General features: G+C 40.9%; 1 protein-coding gene across 10 annotated transcripts in view; it reads right to left on the reverse strand.

Moving 5' to 3' along the window:
* The window catches only part of PALM2AKAP2 (PALM2 and AKAP2 fusion), a 262585-nt gene that overhangs the window by 48066 nt on the left and 195751 nt on the right, over positions 1–18768 (reverse strand). For 2 of the 10 annotated variants that reach the window (XM_074932064.1, XM_074932063.1), the window contains exon 1: positions 6568–6793. The exons of the other annotated variants lie outside the window; for them this stretch is intronic. In XM_074932064.1, coding sequence (XP_074788165.1) covers positions 6568–6627 — 60 coding nt within the window. In that variant the 5' untranslated portion in view covers positions 6628–6793. Of the gene's footprint in view, positions 1–6567; positions 6794–18768 lie in introns of those variants that run through there. 10 annotated transcript variants of the gene reach the window in all.

Raw genomic sequence — 18768 nt, forward strand, 5'->3', positions numbered from 1 at the left:
GTGAAAGCAGTATGGATGAAAAGCAAAGGCCATGCAGACACCATCAACATTACTATTCCCAGCCGCAGATGTGTGTATTGGCATCACAACAAGGGTGAGACTTGAAGGAAGACACTAAGAAGGTTTTTTAAATGGTTAGATTGTAATTAAAACCATAAATCAGAAGTTCTCCCAAGTCCACAGGTTATGCAAGGAAAAAAACCAATCACTCAACAATCTTCAGACAAAGCCAACTCCTCAGAGAAGGGAGCACAAGACATTTCTGTATGTGCTGGGGAGCGTTCAGGGAGACCAAGAGTAAAATAATGCATGTCTTCAACAGGAAGCTGTTAGCAGTGACCATAATTAATGAAGGGAACAATTTAATACAGGCTGTGATGACAGGACATGTGGAATCAAAACTGGATGTTTTTCTAAAAGATAAGCTCTAATCCAAACAGAAGTCAATTTAGGGAAATCCAGTGGTCTATGTCACAATGCCAGTCATACTGTGATCACGTGTTTAAACCTTACAACCCATGCATATAATGAGTCATGAATACCAACATTACTGTTCCTTCCTCCAGTAAGTGTTTGGTGATATGGAGCCTGGATGTGGGTGGGTTATGATTAACGATGTATTTTATTGTGACTTTGCTCGAGAACTTTTTTGTCTGATGATTGCCATGGCTTGGACAAGTTCTTCTTCCAGGAATTATGATAAAAAATTTACTTCAGCAAAAGCTCTGCTTTTCCTCCTTAAGTCCAAGTATGCTTTCCCCACACAAAATGAGTCAAAATTGTCTAATGAGAACTGAAGCCAAGTTTTAATTATTTAGAATTTATACCAAAATGGGCCCAGAATATGAACATATCATCAGAATCTGGTTCTTATTACTGCCAGAAAAATAGCAGTGAAGGTACACAGCATCATGCTTAAATACATAGTTATAACTGTCTTGAGAAAGGGCCCTGAAAGTGTTTTTCACTGAACAAGGACAGTGAACATGATGGTCAGCTCAAAACAGATTAAGACACTTCTGCTGGTGAGCTTCTGGTTACTGGTCAGGGAACCTGCTGATAACCATCACTCCTTCTTTCCCCCCTTGACCACTGCTTTTCTTCTGCTTGTCCAGTCTCTTTAGACTGAGGGCACTGGGACCTCTATTTCGTAAGACCTTCCTACACCTTCTGGTTCTGGATGGATAGATCTGCTTATCCTTCATTTTATCCTCCCTTCGGTTCAGGTTCTTCCATTCTTCTATTGTTTCTAGGGTCTGCTGACACCATTATCTCCTTTCTGCCCCACAAGACAAATGATTGGGATTCCTATGGGCAAGGTGTTAAGATTTAAATCCTAAATCCAGGCTGAGCTCAAGCAAGATGAATGCATGATACTCTGCAACATGTTAAGCAATTTTTTGATGTTTGTATTAAGTTCTGTGGATCTGGAGCTCCAATTTCTAGGCTTCTGGTTTCCTGATTTTTAGTAGTATAGGCAAAAATTCATGCTTTGGTGCCTAGACTATTCCTGAATTTGCTCTGAAGTTGCATTCAAAAATTACCCAGAAATCTTCAAGCAGACCAAGGCCAGAATATTGAGGACAGTATTTCTCATTTGGCCAACAGTGATGCTCAGTATCAATGCAGATATATTTTACAGTGAAGAAAATAATTAGAAAATCTAAGGCCTTGACAGAAGTACAGGTTTATTTTGAAGCACACAGTTAAAATTATGTTGCTGAAAATTAACAGGGGGTATTATTACAGCCTAGAGAGTAAGGAACTATACAAAGAGTCAGGCCCTCTTGTCGTTATAAGACGCTTCTGTAATTAGATATTGGGGTCCTAGATTTATTAATTCAAATTAATATGTTTTGCTCATTTGCATTTGGTTTGAAATTGCTGAGCTGCTCAAGGGCAGCCAGATGAGTATCACAAGACTTCAGTATGGGACCTTACCTCTTCCACTCAGTTATCTTTCATTTAAAGTATGCTTGCTTGTATTTCTGCTTTCCAATACCATTAAAAATCTTATTTTAACATGCTAATTCTTGTGAATTCTGAGTTCCAAGAATGTACAAGAAGACAGTAGTTAAGAATTTTTTTAAAATTTATTTATTTAGAAAAATTGAATTAACAAATAACATTTGTAGTTTTCGACAGAAAACCGAAAATGTCTTCTGCTGAACATGCAGCCTGGAAACTTCACCCCCAAATCCTTAAAGGACAACCATTCAATTCCCATTTTCACAAGCCTCCTCTTCAATCTATTAAAAATGTAATTGTTTGCTCATTGGTCATATGAAAAACAAAGGGCTGTGAGTGCTTCTATACAGTCTGTCTATATAATAATGGGCACAAACAAGTATTGCTGGCACTTGATGGTACTAAACCTCCCTAATCCCACTCCAATAAAACTAATTCCATTTGCTCAGATGTCATTACTGAAGTCCCAGAAAGCCAAGAAATGCCATTTAAAAGCACAAAAAAGTACCTATATAGTCCTTTTTATCTTCCTCATGCTTCTTAAGCTCTCAGAGGTCAGCCTGACTTTTTTGCAACCTTTTCTCTGCAACCAGAAAAAGCTAGAAAATTTTAATTATTTTTAGAGCAAGGTGAAATTCTTCTATGCTCCTTTAATTGCATGAACTGAGTATTTCATGTGAATGCTCACTATTCCACCATTCAGAACAGAACTAAAAAACCTGGCAGTATAGAGGACAGAACCACTTATGTGCAATCAAGTACCATCCAGCCATGCTGGGCGTTCATTGCTCTTTCTTTTGTTTGCTTTGTTGGTCACTGAAGTGCTTGGCTAGGACCCTGTATGCTGAGAAGAGAACTGGAAGTACCTGATCCAAATCTATGCAATCAAAGAGTCATCTTCTGCTACTGCATATTGTTAAGCATAAATCGGTTCCTCCTAGGATGTTTTTGTATTTACTTGTTACTAAGACAAATTACCGGTCTGAAAACACCACTTCAGTTGTAAGACACAGATGATAATTTTCCACTATGCAGGGCTATTTATTTGCCTGGGAACACAGGTTCTTATGAGGGCTGGAGAGTTATGTTAGATACCACTCTCAAGAGCCTCCTTCCTGAAAAATGCCAGGAAATGGTAACAACTTTGTACCATGAAGAGAACAAGCCATGAGTTAATTCATCTGAATCACTGAAGACATAATGGTTATTTATGAAAATTTACTTGCTTTCTGTGCTGGAGTTAGTAGGTGGTAGATGGAATCTGGGAAACATCAGCTAGAAATAGATTATCTGTGTGTAATCGTAACTTGAATATTTCTTTCAAATCTTGCCTTTACCATATCACCTGATAAAGTACTAAAAGCCAGATATGCTGGTACAAACAGCTGTATGTATACAGAGAAAACACCACCCAGCCAAGCAAAATCCCCCCAGCAAAATTAAAGGATCGCATCCACCTTTACCAGGAAGATCCTTTCAGTTTTATCTGATCTTAAATTCAAAACGATCTCGTGCAAACAGCTGGTACTCAACAGTTCAGTAAAATTCAGAATGCCAAAGCTGACAGAGCAACTGCAGAACTCTAATGATTTACAGTCTTTATTTGTTTCTAGTAAGGTTTCTGACTCCCTTAGTCACACACCTGGAAAGCCTGTGCCTCTGCTTTAGGGAATTTATGTTCCTGCAGTTCCTCCTTACTTCCTAAGGGCTGAGCACAAATTACAGCTTTTTAAATGAGCAGCATTCATTAAATCAAATTACTAGTAAAACAGCACTGCCTGAATGTGCCCCTAATTAGTCTTGGAACAGTTTTGCTATGTACCAAGAGACTAGAGGTGGCCCTGCCTTTTCACTAATCTTATCTGTGGTAACTCCAAAGCGCCTAGCAATAATGCTTCATACTAAACTTCTCCACTCCTGGTATCACTATAAATAGTACCTTCAAACTATGGTCACATCATCTTCATACACCTGAACCTCACCACTTCAAACCAAGGAGAGTTTTGCTGCTGACTTTAGCAGGAGCAGGTTGTAAGCCTGAATGTTGACCACCGCTTTCATGCAAGTCAAAGGCGAGCTGGACAGTCTTCCAGGTATGAAATGCTTAATGTTGATTTTGGCTGGACCATAGGCTTACCTAAGAGGGGAGATGAAATACTGCAGCGTTCCTCCAGAAAGGTCAATTATGTACTCTCATCAGCTGTCTAATTAATAGGATTTAATAAATATTAATGTACAATACTGCACAGGCAAACGTTAATGTAAAATTTATCCTTGTAACAGAGAAATGCAAATGACTTACAGAAACAAATATTTATATTAAACTGTATTGTTTGTTTTCAACATGTACAAGGCAGAACTGTAAAGCAGGGCCTAAGGACAGCTTCTACATCTTAGGACTTCATAGCCTGGCATAGCCACAGCAGGCATGACTTCATCCATATGGGGCTGCAGTATCACTTGTTAGGGGGAAGCTGTCTCTGCCTGGTTTTGAGTAAGCAGTGAAAGAAAGCAAGCTGAAGGCACCACTCACTTCACTGAAGTTGCCATGGATTTAAATTAGAACACAGATACACATATTCCTGTTTGAGCTACTATCATAACCACAAGATTGTACTGTAAGGACAGTAAAGGTATTTAATCTTTCAACCTTTCCGACACAAAGTGGGCACTTGATTTCATTTGATGTGAGCATACCCCAGGCACCCTATTTAATTTTTGGCTTCGGAAATACCCTGAATTGAAGCACAGAAACTGAACTGCAGCCAATTCTGGCATTCTGCTTTCTGACACTTTAATGCATTTGGATCCAAACATCCAAAATTTATTATCATTGCTCTAGTACTTTAACAGCTCTGCACTGCATACAATTCAATGAAGAATGCCATGTCTTCAAGGATCCACTGGACACACGGCCAAATTTTCTTTTCATCTACAGCTTCTGGTAATGTACTGGGTGTCTCAGATATGCTGTAACTTACAACTGTAGAGCTGTCTATGTTAAAATAGAACCAGGACAAAAAAGCTCTTCACAGACTTCCCAAATATTTTTTTTCTTGATTAAGACACCAGGGGAAAAAAAGAAGAGAGAAGCTTCTGCAAAAAAACAGTGTTTAGAGACTTGCTAACTGTGAAATCCAGCACCACATATATTGCAGATTTATGTTTATCCAGAAGTAAGCTTTTAGAATATAGTACAGCATAGTTAAAAAACTAAACCCTCTACTGAAGGAGATCCCACAAACATCCCAGAGAGCCCATTCCAGGGGGAGACTCTGCACAAATACCAGCACTTTGGAAGTCCTGGTGCCACCGCTTTGACAGCACGAAATCTCACCTCCATCCCAAAGAAGATTACATAATGACTGATAAGTGATCTACAGAATCTGTATAGTTTGGATGCCTTAAAATAAAAGGATTAGAAAGGGAATAGTCAAAATGGATTTAGCAACAAGAGCAACCTATCCTTGTACAGAAAAACAGTTGTGTATGCAAACCGTGATCATTATGCTTCCAAGTATGTGCTTTTGAGAGAGACTGATAAAAAAGATCAATCTTCAAACATCATAAAAGCTAGTGGAACACAAGTCTTGCAAGTTGTAAATACAAAATTACACAAACAACATTTTAATTTGCCTCTTTCAAGGGACATTGGGGGGCAGAAAGAGGAAAATCAGGGGGTAGTATTTAGAAGCCATATGTTCCAGTATTTCTTTGAAACTTTTGAGGCTAAAAACCTATTTTCAAAAATTATAGAGTATTTCTGGCACTTGGCATTTTTGGAAAGAAAAACCATGCCAAATATTTCAAGAGTTGTGATAAAATCAGGAGAGTTGATGAAACGTAATAGGTATTTTTGAATTGCAAAGTAACTCTTTCATATTAAATGCCATCAGAGACTAGTAGACTGCTTTCATGGAAAATAATACTGCAATGTACTGTGAGAATAAGTGTACAAATAATGACAGGCCAAGCTGATTTAAATGCACACTTTTCCAACGTCAGTCTTGCCCATTAGTTGTTCTACTCTGCTACAGTTAATTGTTGTACTTTCGTAAGTCCTCAAGGCTAACAGTCTTGAAGAAATTCCAATTTAGAAGACAACTAAAAGGTATTAAGGAACTAGATGGACTCAGAAGATCTGTATTTCATTCTCCTATTTGCTGCTGACTTGCTGCATGACCTTGAATAAAATAATTTATCCAGGCTGCAATCCTACCTTAACATGCATCTCCTAAGACTGCTATGAGGTTTAATTAATTTGTGCATATAAACCTTTCAAAAGCCTAGGGATAAAAGAGGAATGAATTTCCCCTATGCAAATGACAATTCTTAACAGTATTTTCATACATACAGAAGTACACAGTGACATGTGTGCTGCCTGAATATAAATACAGACACACAACACGTTTTCACACAACTTCTTCCAACTTGTTCCCACAAGTAACACCAACACGGAAATACACAATGAAGGAATAAATATTACACATCATTCATTTTCAGTGTAGGCAGCTCTGACGTTGCCTCCCCTTTACAGCATTGTCTTAAGATTTCAAATTATTCTTGTTTAACAATATTATGAAAATAAATTGTTCTTACCCTCAGCCCCTGCTCCATGGACAAGCAGAGGACCTGCCAGGGTGCTGTGTACCTGAACATGTTTGGCCCCCTCTGTAGACAGACTAAATAGCAAAAGGCACGCCAAGTCTCTCAGGTCTCCGGGTTGCTTTTCATCTGAGGGATGCTTAAATTCAGAGAAATCCTTTAGTTGTACTCTTCAAGGGCCTCCCGAGCAGACTTTAAGAGCGTTATAGCCATTCCACTTGCACCCCGAGGAACTGAATAACTAATTCAATAAGAGGCTTTTTCTTGGGAAGAGCTTAGCTCAAACGCAATTAGCATAAATAGGATGATAACCTTTGAACCTCCCACTCAGAGGAGCCCATGGTGGACAGCACGTCATGGCAGAGTTGCTCCCTCCCCTGCAAATCTTGAGTTTGTTTGTATTTCCACTGCTGGCATTTGACTCTGCATCACAAGTCCAGAAGCAGCTATAAGAGACCATCTGTAGCTTTGCAATTTTTATTTTTGCTATTATCTTTTAGCCTGGGTCAAAAGAAATACTTTTTCCCTCTCTCATAAGGGATTCTCCTTACCTGTCTCCAGCATCCTGACCTCTATTTAGCAATCAGCATGATTTTGCTGAATAAACACTCTCATGATAAAACCACTACGGTAAATAACGTTACCACCCTAAATGAGACTGAAAGGTTTTCTCCAAAATACACTCAAGGGAGCTCTTTGCAACACTGGAAATATGATATTCTGCAGCCTTGCTTGCGGCTGTTTTTCTTAAAGGATTGTCAGTTTTTGCAGTCAGAGATCAAGGCCTAGTCTCCAAGACATTAAACTTGTAAAATACGAGTAAAGCTCTGCTATTTTCTACATTTATGTTATTTCAGTGATGGACTGAAATGGTACTCCTGTACCCTTCTGCTGCTCAGAAAATGGTGGGATGCTGTATGCACACCATGGCCACATTTGCTTATCTTTTGTGGCAGTTGCTTGTATCACAAACCATCACCAATGCAAATCCAGCGACACAGATCAAGTAACTAGCTTATCCTGGTGCTTTTTTTCCTTCAGTAAAGGAAAAAGAAGAAGTAATTTCAGACTTATATGGACTCAAATCTGACTCAGTCATCCTCAATATCTTATCTCCAGTACTTGTTCTGCTGCGATCCCACCCAAATAAATTACAGGGATGCAGGAAGAACTGTGCAAGACTTGCCTCTACAGCTACTTCTAGCAGAGAACTGAGGTGCTCGTGCACAGCACTGTTCCCCCATCAGCTCAGAGTACTGAAAATAGTCCATAATGCAGTTCCGCAAGTCCTACTGCAGCACAAATACCAGCAGAAGCACTCTCACACATGCGGCGATTCTGTTAAAAACATTCTCTGAGAAAATGTGTCTCCTCGTAAATATTTTGTCTTCTTGACAGTGAAGTGACAGACAGCCATGAAAAAACCTAGGCAAGTAATGAACTGCTGATATCACCAAGTACTTGGCAAACAACAAACACACACTTGAGCTCCAGCTTAGCTGAGAAGTTTGTTACTACACCCGTATTTGCTGCACATACACAATCACAACAGACATGGCACCAATTCAAAGTATGTAAAAGTGCTTATCTGTTTAAAATTATCAAAATTATACACTACATATATCACTTAGCAGTGGCTTTAACAATGTCTATATAACCTTGACTGCACAGGACATAAAACCCTGGCTTCTGCTCAGTTTACTGAGATGGCTTTCCTCAATGACCAGTCATGGAAGCAACTCTCCTTCACCTCTCTGTATTTTGACCTCTTGCTCTGACACTTCTAAAGTAAATTTTGGAAGCAACAAATGACTTTGGTTATTTCTTCAGCAGCTGGAAGTGATTTAAGCCAGAACAAACCCAGGTACCATGGCTAGTATTTCGCCAATTAGTATGTTTTTATAACAACCACAAGAAGAGCAAACGACAAATCCGGATTCTCAGTATCTGGGCTGATGACTCTATGACCCTCTAGACCCATGACTCTAACATGGATTACAGGAGGATTTATATTACAAACACAAAATAGTTGCAGTGCTTTCTGCTGAAGTAACATTGAGTTACTTCAGCATGGCCAAGCGTAGAAATGTAGATTTTGGTGAGAAACAGCTATTCCACACATCCTTTAAACCTTCCCATGGCCAGATGTGCAAACAACTGCCGTGGAATGGAAACAAGCCTATCCACATGCATCTTCATCTTGTAGCCTCTTAATATCTTCCTTTTTTTGTTAAAGGTTGTATGCCTTGCTCATCACCTAAAAGTCTATACCACAGGATTTAATTATGAAGGTAAATAAGAATATATAGATACAGAACTCATCAACCTAAGTACTAAGATACGATTTTGAAGACTTAATAGTGAACTAAGTCTGCCAAAACACCTGAAACCCAGAAAATCCCAAAGAAAATACTAATGACAAAATGTTTTGGCCTAATATAGAATATTAAACAAGCTTTGTAGAAAGAAGTCCTCTGATCTTTGATTTTCCTAGCAAATTAACTGTGTGCTCTTGAATAGCTCAGAAATTGCTAGCCAAAAATACTGTGATATATCAGCCATAGTTAGGATAGCTAATTAACTGTGAACAACACATTAAAAGCTGCTTTTACATCTTTTGCATTAAGAAATATTCATACAGGTAAACAGTTAAAAGACATAATATGAACTTTTGTGACCCAGCACCCATACAAATATAACCTGCTCTGCAAAAGTTAGCTTTCTTTTTCCTCTTTCATTTTGTGCCTTCCTCCGCTTTCTTCTTAATAAAAAAGACAGGACTAGTGAAACAGCTTCCCTCCTCTAGCTGATTTTAAATGAGAGATTATAGAGCTGCTGATGTCAGGAAATAAATATAAACATTCCCATACCATGGTCAGAAAGTTAATGCAATTGTTGAACGGTCTTCAGGGAGAAAAAGCGAACAAACAGATATCCAAAAGAGGTATGACTGTCCCATCCAAGCAGGGGTCTACTGACACTGACGGTACATGATATTGAATGCCCGCTGCGTCTGAAAGCCCATCCACCCTCCTTCCCTCTTACCAGAAATCATTAACATCAGGGGAGAGCTTTCCAGGACTCTGTCAGAAGTCAAAACACTAACCCTCACAGCGTTTCTCTCCAGCAGATCATTTTCAGAAGAGTTAGTGTTGAAATCTTGGAAAAGGCTGGCAGGATTTACAGTAGTGATGCAAAATGCAGTCAGTCCTCACAGGAGAATGCAAAGCACATACCAATAAATATCACACCCACATTTTGTGGTTTGTATTTCTTAAGCAAGGGTCATTCGACTTCCTGTGAGACTCTGACAGCACAGGATTTACCAGTGCTGCCTTTCTACACCTCCTTTTATTTCCCAGTAAATACAAAGCCTTTGGATGAGGTTAAGAATTTACTCAAACTGATGAAGCCATAAAAGTTGTTAGTCTTCCAGTTGTCCATGAGTAAAGAAGATGAAACACCGCATGAAAGAGATGAAACCTCCTGCTGTGAAAAATGCATGTGGCTAAAATACTAGACTGGAATTTTTGAGATCAAATCCAATCCCAGGCTCTGACATCTTGGGAAAAATCACTTAATCTCACCATGCCTTTTATTAGAACAGTGTTTTTAGCATATTTTGTAACTTCTGTGCAAAAAGTATGCTTATGAGGTCAGTTATTAATTTGAAGAATGCAGAAAAAATATTTTGCATAAAATCAGCATCTGAAAGAAGTATTCATATTCTATCTTTTTTTATTTTTGTATTCAGAGAACCCAAGAGAAAAAGACACACAAGATTTTCAATTTTCATTTTTCATTTTACTCCCTGTTAAAATGGTTCACTGCATTTTCCTGGTCCCGATGATCCACTGAAATGCTATGTCTTTGCAGGAGAGTGTACTGCAGATACGGTCCCAGCAGTGTGAGGTAGACCTCAGCTCCCCTTCCTCTGCTCACCATTTCTGACATTTGACACCAAGACATTTGAAAATTCCTGAAATGCCTTTGGTTTTGTCCATGCGGTATGCAATGTGCAGACACAAAACTGTTGTGAGAAATAATGCATCACTGTGCTCTGCTTTTAACTTACAAAAGGTATAAAACTGGAGTCGTACCTGTTGTACAGAATGTAGCCTGGCTGGCACATGACACTGCTATATAGGAGCCTGAGACCCTCTGTCCTGAAAATAGGCACTCAAAGACTTTAAGTAATTGCAGGGTTTGGCAACAGCAAAATACATGGTTTGATGATCTGTTTTGGGTAAAAGTACTCGGGAGTCTAATCCTGCCTAGTCTCAATCTGTAATTACTGAAATTCATGAGCACTATATTGCAATAAAAAGAACTGCAGGACTGAATAGGAAACTCTGTGGATACAACACTGCTATTATTATTAAATGTCCATCCTCCTAACATAAAAGTGCCATCTCTGGGAGAACCCAATGTGTAGTGATTACAACATCAGCTTAATACTTGGTGCTCCAAGGACTAATACTGTAAGGAGCATTTCAAGAAGAGCAGGGGCAACACATTGCTCAGTATAAAATAATTTTCTCAATACTTAGAAGAGCTTATCCCACCACAGAAAAAGTCTTTATTCTAAAAAAGCAAGCTTTTTTTTTTTTAATTGCTAATTAGGTGACTATGGGCTGGACTAACACTGTCTGAAAAGAATAATTCACATAAACAGCAGAAACCTGAGGAGCAGAATTTTCTACTCTCTGAAAGGAAAAGCAGTAAGAAAGGGTGTAAGAAAAAGGTAAGGTGTCCAAATGCTCTGCAATGCATCTATATATGAGTGTGGTTCTTTTGGTTACATTTCTCAGTAGGAATGCATGAGATCATGCAGACTAAGTCCTTACCCAGGCACTGGATGCCTAACTTCCCTTGAATACATCATTCTGTGCACGGCATATAACTAGTGATGATACAGAAGCATGAATTATTTTCATATCGTATAGAAAATTACTTGGCTTGGTGAAGATCTGTAGGAGCTTACTAGCTTGTTGTCAAACAAATCTTGCCACCAAAAATGCAGGAAGAAGACACTCTGCGAACCACAGTCTAGCTCTGGGATCTTAGCAACCTGTGGTTTTAAGTGATGGCTCAGAACATGCGGAATTAAATGGGTATCTAACTGTACAGTGCAACGAGCTTCAGACTGACTCATTCACTGGTATTCACATGGCTCTCCCTAAGCAGGATATCCTGAATTCTCACTCATGTTCTTTTCAAATGGGATCCAACTGCTGCTTGCCCACCTTTTAACCTCTGCAAGACCAAAAGCCAAACACTTTTACAAGTGGGAAAGATGACAGAAATCCTGAAACAATTAGTAGAAGAGGAAACTCCCTTAAATTCTTCACTGTAACCAGGATTTTTTTATATATATAGCTTCCTAATTCAGTACCTCTGAGACACCCAGTAAAAAAGAACAAGAGGAACACATCCACATCAGAAGGTAGTGTGGGGTGGGTGTAAACTAGCTGTCTGGAAGATACTGAGGGACTGACTGCCTAACAATTCTCCTTCTCAGCTTTTCTAGAGTGTCCTTCCATAGGTAGTATGCCAAACTTGGCCCTGGGCTGTCTACACAAGAAGTGTTGTACTAGTCACAAAAGTGCAACCTTTTGAGGTTTGGCAGAAAATACCACAAACGCTTATATAACCACAGTCGGGATCATGTGCAGCATCACCATGAAAAAAAAGTCTTTTCATTAGCCCAACAGCACTTACAATGGTGCTGACACTATGGTTTGATACTGACACAAGGAGAGCAGGCAGCCATGGTCACTCGGCAGTGCAATCCAGTTCTAAAGGAGTTGGTGTATTCCCACTCACCTCCTCCCTGGCCACGCTGGTTTTGTTTGTCTGGTGATATGGCTGAAAAACAATCTCAGTAAAAAGAAAACAAAAAAATGTGGTCCATGTCTGGCTGGATTCGATTTCCATCTGAACAAACAAAATAATCACCCAGGGGTACATCATCACAGAAGACTCCTAAGCACCACGTTTACCTTGGGCGGTCAGCTACCAAGCCACTGGCTAGGCATCCCCCTCCTATTCTTCTGAAACTTGTTCAGCTCATAGTTTGAAGTAGTGTTTGTGCACCGTTTAAATCCACAAATGTGCTTTCCATTTGCAGTATCTCAGGCTCCACTAAAAAATTGCTTCAGGAACTTTAATAAATGTACGTTGTGAATGGACAGATACAAGAAGGAAACAAAATCTCCTGTGTCATCTGTTCCCATCACCTGTTATGGGAGGAAAGCATGTCAGCTCATCCTCTTTGTGAACTTATTCAAGCTCTATCATAAAAACAACTAAGAAAATTTGTCCCCACTGTTGCCATGGAAGTGTTAGTCTGATCCTTAAGGGCTGGCTTCTAGTTTCTAGTCTCTCTCTACTAATGGCTACTTCATCCCTGTTTCTTCTTTTTCCAGTACTGACCATTTGGTTTAGTAATCTACTGATCTTGTTGTTTCCTTCCCTGATGCATATATAAACTTCTGATCTATCCCAGTCTGCATTCAATCTCAAATTACATGTCAGGCTTCCATCTCCCTGTTGTCCACACAGACCCCCCCTGCATCCACTGCAGTTTCACATCATATTTTTGGAGCATGAGTGGCCACAAATGCGCATGGTGTTCCAGGTACAATCTTACCAGCAGCATGTACAATGGTGTTCATGTGTTCCCATTCCTTTTAGAAATTACGTGACTGGTAAGTAATCATAGCTTGAGAGAGGAGAAATCCTTTTTGTACAGCCACATAAGCAAAGACAGCCCCTGGGGGACTCCCTGGGTACATAAGAAAGGCATTTATGCAGAAAGTGTATGTACAAAAAGAGTGCATGACACTCACAGGTGCTGGCAGTCAGGTGACAGTGCAGGAGATGGTCACAGTTGTGCTACTCCCATCTGACAGGATTATGCCAATTAAAAGATGACAACAGCTGCAAGCAGATGGGCACTTCAAATACAGACATTTTCTCCAACACTGGTAGCAGCAGCAGCAGCAACAGCTGTGCTGGAAAGGCAATAAGCTAGTGCACCAAGAAGCCCAAAAAGTATGTTATCCTTCCCGAACTGTCTTATACGTGCTCCTCTCAGACAGGCTGACACAATTTCTTATCCTCTATTTGTCTTCCAAGCTCAACCGACATTGAGCTAATGAGTGAATGATTAAGCACCAGCCCACGCTACTTTATGCCCTGGATACGATTACCAAAGTTACAGTGCCAAGCTAAACACTTGCAGCTCATTTCCTTTGCATGAAATGGCATCAGAAGGGAAAAACGAAACTGAGAATGCTCATGCAACTGCTTTGTTTGCATGGGAGAAAGTTTTAACAAACCAGTGGGGAACTGAGGGACAGAATCTGTTCTCCCTTCACATCATGCTCTTTCTGATGCTTTGTGTCAGAGCAGTCCATACCACCACAGCCACAAAATCAATCACCTCTCAGACAACCAGTTCTCAGGCATTCTCTGCCAAGCATTATTGCAGAATGCAACAAATAATAAATAATTGTCACAAATATGGATCCAAGCCTCCTGGGATCCAGCACTAACAACCCCACACACACACTACCAGCACCAGCCCCTACCACCTCCTGACCCTGCACCAGCCCCATCCCTCCTTGCAGCCCACCCCCTGCTCTACCCTGGTCCCTCTTGCCAGAACCTCCTCTGCACAGTCAAGCACGGCTCGGGCACTGCTGGCACAGCATCAGGCATGGACAAGCAGCCCTGATGTTATCCACAGGCGTTCAAAAGCTCTCTGCCATGTTGATTTCAGGGCTATGAAGCAGAGAAATCCATGCTGGCCTTGCGAAGGTTTAACAAAGTTTATTCATGCATGGTCAGGCGGGTCTCAGCACTTGCAGAACAACGCCTGCTGGCATGCTTTCTGCTGGGTATGGAGGGAAATTTCTGCTCTCATCTGCTCACTTGATCTCCCCCTCCCTCCTAAAACTTCTCATAAAACCTACATCTGGGTCTGATGTGCTCTGACTTTTTCACTACAAGAGCTCCAGGAATGGAAAGAGAAAATGGAGAGCTGCAGTCCCAACTGGAAAGTCCCAGGCAGCCCTGACCACATGAAGATGTTCCTGTTCACCAGCTGTATGAAGAAGTTAATAAGCCATATGGAAGGGTTTTATTATGGCTTCTGTGTTACATTTTCTTTTTTCCTAGGGGATAGGAGTAATACCATACATATTTATGCCAAATAATGTGTTGGATCACACAATTCACTGGAGAAAAAGCTGGCAATGTGAAACATCAGCCTGACACTCATCTGCTCTTCCTTGGAGCAGGTAGGTTTTTCATCCATATTCAAAAAGTACACAGTAAATCGTCTCCAAATATAACTTGGGTAAGTCTGGGGAGTGGGGACCAGCTCCACTCAATCAAAAACCTTAGAAACTTGCAGTAGGTTAGTCTCATCCCTCCTAACTACTTCATGGCTTCTTCCTACCTTGTTCTGATCTTTCATTTTATTGCAAAACTGTCTTTTCTTGCCTAGGTCCTGTCCTTCCTGCGATGTGAGATGAAACAGCTAACAGCCTGTGCCCTGCTCGGGTCTTTGGAAGACAAGCTCTGGCTCCAAAGGACATACTTAGGCGCTACATCCTCAGATAGAGACCACTGCAGAACCACTGGTAGAAAAGGAACAAGGATCCATGAACTCACCCCACAACAAGGCTGCATGTACAAACAGGTCTCAAGAAGAAAAGATACAATAACAACACAATTGTCTTGGCATCTTGGTTTTCACAGAGGTAGAAATCAGCTGGACAAACATCAATAAAAATTCAACAAATTCTCAAACTCTCTCCTGTCATTTCAACTAGTAAATATTCCACTTACTCATCTCTGGTCAAATGCTGCTCCAGGTGTGTCAGGTATTTTAAGCAGAGTTTTGATGAATGCTCAGCATTGCCCCAGCCCACCCCTCTCATTCCTGCATTTTCTATCAATACACAAAGTGTCATCCTATTTTAAATCTCAACAGCCTCCCCATCACGTGCAAACCACTCAGCTGCCACTCTTTTCCTCTTATTCTTCAGGACAATGATTTTCTGCCTTTTAGCCCAATCCCTTTAAAAACCGATAGATTTTGTAACAGGATTTGTACAAATCCCCTCATTTTCTGTTCATTAATTAGTTATAATGAAGCACTGTTTATATATAAGTGATGAAAAGTTACTGCACTGCCTCTTGAACCCCCAGAGAAATTTTTACAGTGAAGGCTTTCTACTAAAAGACCTTCTCTGACAATAACTATGGGCCCCCATGCATACACCTCCTGCTCCGGTTCACTGATGGCTATGAGACAGTAGCCTCTACTTAGCACTAGCTAAGTAGCTTCACCCACTTACAGGGTTTCCAATGTGCAGCACAATCTGAGTTTTCTTTATGGCAAATTAAGTTTTCAGTTCATGGCATTAATTGTCTTAACAAGAGTCTGCCCATAGCAGATGGAGGCCAAGCTAGTCAGGGCTTTCTCTCATGCCAGATGTCACTGCTGTAGGGCACAATTATGGGAAGTAACCTTTGAAGGGGGAGAGGAGGAGGCAGAAGGCTGCTTTGGTGCACACACCCAGTAATACAGATGTCTGTTCACACTCACACACACATGTGCATGTCTGTTTTGGTGCAGAAAGAGATATATTCCTGTTGTGTGTGCCCACAAGTGGGTTTCTGGTGTGGCAGTGTGCACTTATTGTCAACAATAACTTCATGTTGCTTGCACAAAATATCACTTTGTCCCCACCAAGATGGATAAAGACTGTTATTGCACAAGAGTCTCACTTAAGATATGGAGCATTTTCAAGGATGAAAGCACTCCAGGCATTAGCAACTGCCTGGAAACCCAGCAGTGGGACTAATTCCCTGACTAATGCCATACTACGATGCCTTTGCAGTATCATTTGTTACATGCTGCTTTTTTGCGCGCCACAATGCATTAAGACAAAATATCTGCTACTAATATTTAACGGGTAGCCATATGGTTATAGCACCCGCTCCTCCATCCAGCTGGCTGGGTGTGTTGTATGGATACTAGGAGGGGCTGGCTATCATTACACAGCCACAGAGCTCCTTTGGCTCCAGATACTGAGACCAGCTGTGCCTTCCATAGATAACTGTTATGGCTGAAACACTGTCATTTGATTACATGTGAAGAGAGATGTTGATAAACTAGTCTAAAATCCCAGATTCAGTTCAAGAGGTTGCTTCTGTGTACGCAACAGTTTTGGGCTGAGGTACAATGTTTGCAGGCCTTTTTTATCACTGCTTGCCACTGTCATTCACAGTGATGGGCATAACACAAGAAGAAGGAATATCTGCTGGATTAGAGCAATTCAGATAGAGAGATTGATCTTCTGGATCTTTCACAGATAACCGCCAACATTCAGCTAGGATCCAAACTTCCCAGAACTGGGTGGTGCTTTGTATGGAGAGATACTCTTGTCCTTGGAAAATAGCTGTATTTGACTTCAAGGTATTTTCTAAGGTGCAAGACTAAACAACTCTACAGAACCAATCCACGAAAGTCAGTATTCCTACAGCTGATCATTCAGCTAGCGGTATATGTTCATTTGAAACCAAATACATGCATTTTAAAATCTGTTAGCTAATAATGTAAAGCATAAAGTGTGAGGTAAAAAGGAAGTATGTGACTGGGTTTTCAACTGAAAGGTTACAAGCAACAAAAAGGTCAATTCACTTACTTCTATTCCTTAACCTTAAATGCAGCACTACAGTTTTGTCAGTTACCCATACATCCCTGCAGCCTATTTCAGAGACACTCCTTCACTCATGCACAGGGAAAGCATGTAGTGTGCTCCTATTACTGTTGCCGTTGGCAAGGAAAGCATAACACAAACACTCTTCTTTATACCTTGTGTAATTTGCAAACAAAAGCAAAGCACAGGTGAGAGTCAAAGTTGCATGGAAACAGATGCTTTGACTAACTGGAGCACCTTTGGATTTAATGAGCCAGGGTGCTGGCTTCAAGTAACAGCCCACCTCTTAGAGAGTCAGAAGCAATGTTTAAAAGGAAACGCTGACACCATTTGATTAGTATTGTTTAAGAATGCCTTGTTGAGCCAGAAAGGAAGCAGTCATTCGGTTTCTAAGGAGCACCACCAAAAAAATACCATCAAAACAAGATAAACGTTGCAGCCTGACAAGTTTCTCGGCACGTAACTCCACCTAGGAATTTCTCTTACGAAATCGGGCTCTCCCGTGCTTCCAGGTCCACCCGCTGGGAGTGACCAAGCTTGAGGAGCACAGTTCTGCTGCTTTGCCACTTATGTGAATGAGCTTGGTGGAGGTATGTGTGGATTTGTATTTATTGTAAAGCCTGCATACCAGGCTCTGAGACCCAGACGGTGACTGAGCCAACCCTTAGAAGCTGACAGGTGGCTGAGTGACCTTGGAGGCAGAGCTTCTCCCTCCATGGGGTTCATCTGAAGAGCTCTCCTCATGCCACAGTGCTCCACAGGCACTGTTCCAGAGCACTGGGTAGGAAGAAGGCATGGACAGCCCAGCGCTGAGGTGTGCCAAGCCCACCCAAAGGCTATCCTGAAGGCATAGCAACACTTCCACACCCTGTCCTGCCCACTCACTGCAGTTCCCTGCCTGGCGGTCACAGGCTTCTCTCTACTCTGCTTCCAGCAAGGTATTCTCCGTGAAACATGTCTTACTAGCAATGCTGCATACAGCCTTGGGGAAATGCAACCTTTTTGTTGCTTAACAGATCTCTGCTGGAAGCAGATCCACAGAAATGAGTTGCAATGCATAGCACAGGTTACCAGTGCGCATAGGTTACCACCACCAGCCCATGAACAAGACAGCGAGCAACAAGCAGCAGGGAACCACCTGTATCTTTAGAGACAGTAAAATTACCTTACTGGCACCATCTTTCCTCTCCAAGATGCCATTTCCCAGTTTTTGATGTTTCTCCAGTGGTTTCTCCCCTAATTTAGGAAAACAACCCCTTCCTGAACTACTGCCCAACCCCCATTTTATGTAACCTAAAAGCCTCGAACAGAGATCATGTCCAAACTGGTTTTGTGTTCCCCTTTTCCATCTGGATTTATTCTTTAAACAGTTGTGTCTTGGTTCCAATGGTGCTTTACTCCTGTACCTTTTGTATCAAGCCTGGCAAAGGAAAGTCAAGGTCAGTGCAAGGCTTCC

Source organism: Athene noctua, chromosome Z (genome assembly GCF_965140245.1).
Source record: "Athene noctua chromosome Z, bAthNoc1.hap1.1, whole genome shotgun sequence".
In the NCBI taxonomy this organism is placed as follows: Eukaryota; Metazoa; Chordata; class Aves; order Strigiformes; family Strigidae; genus Athene; species Athene noctua.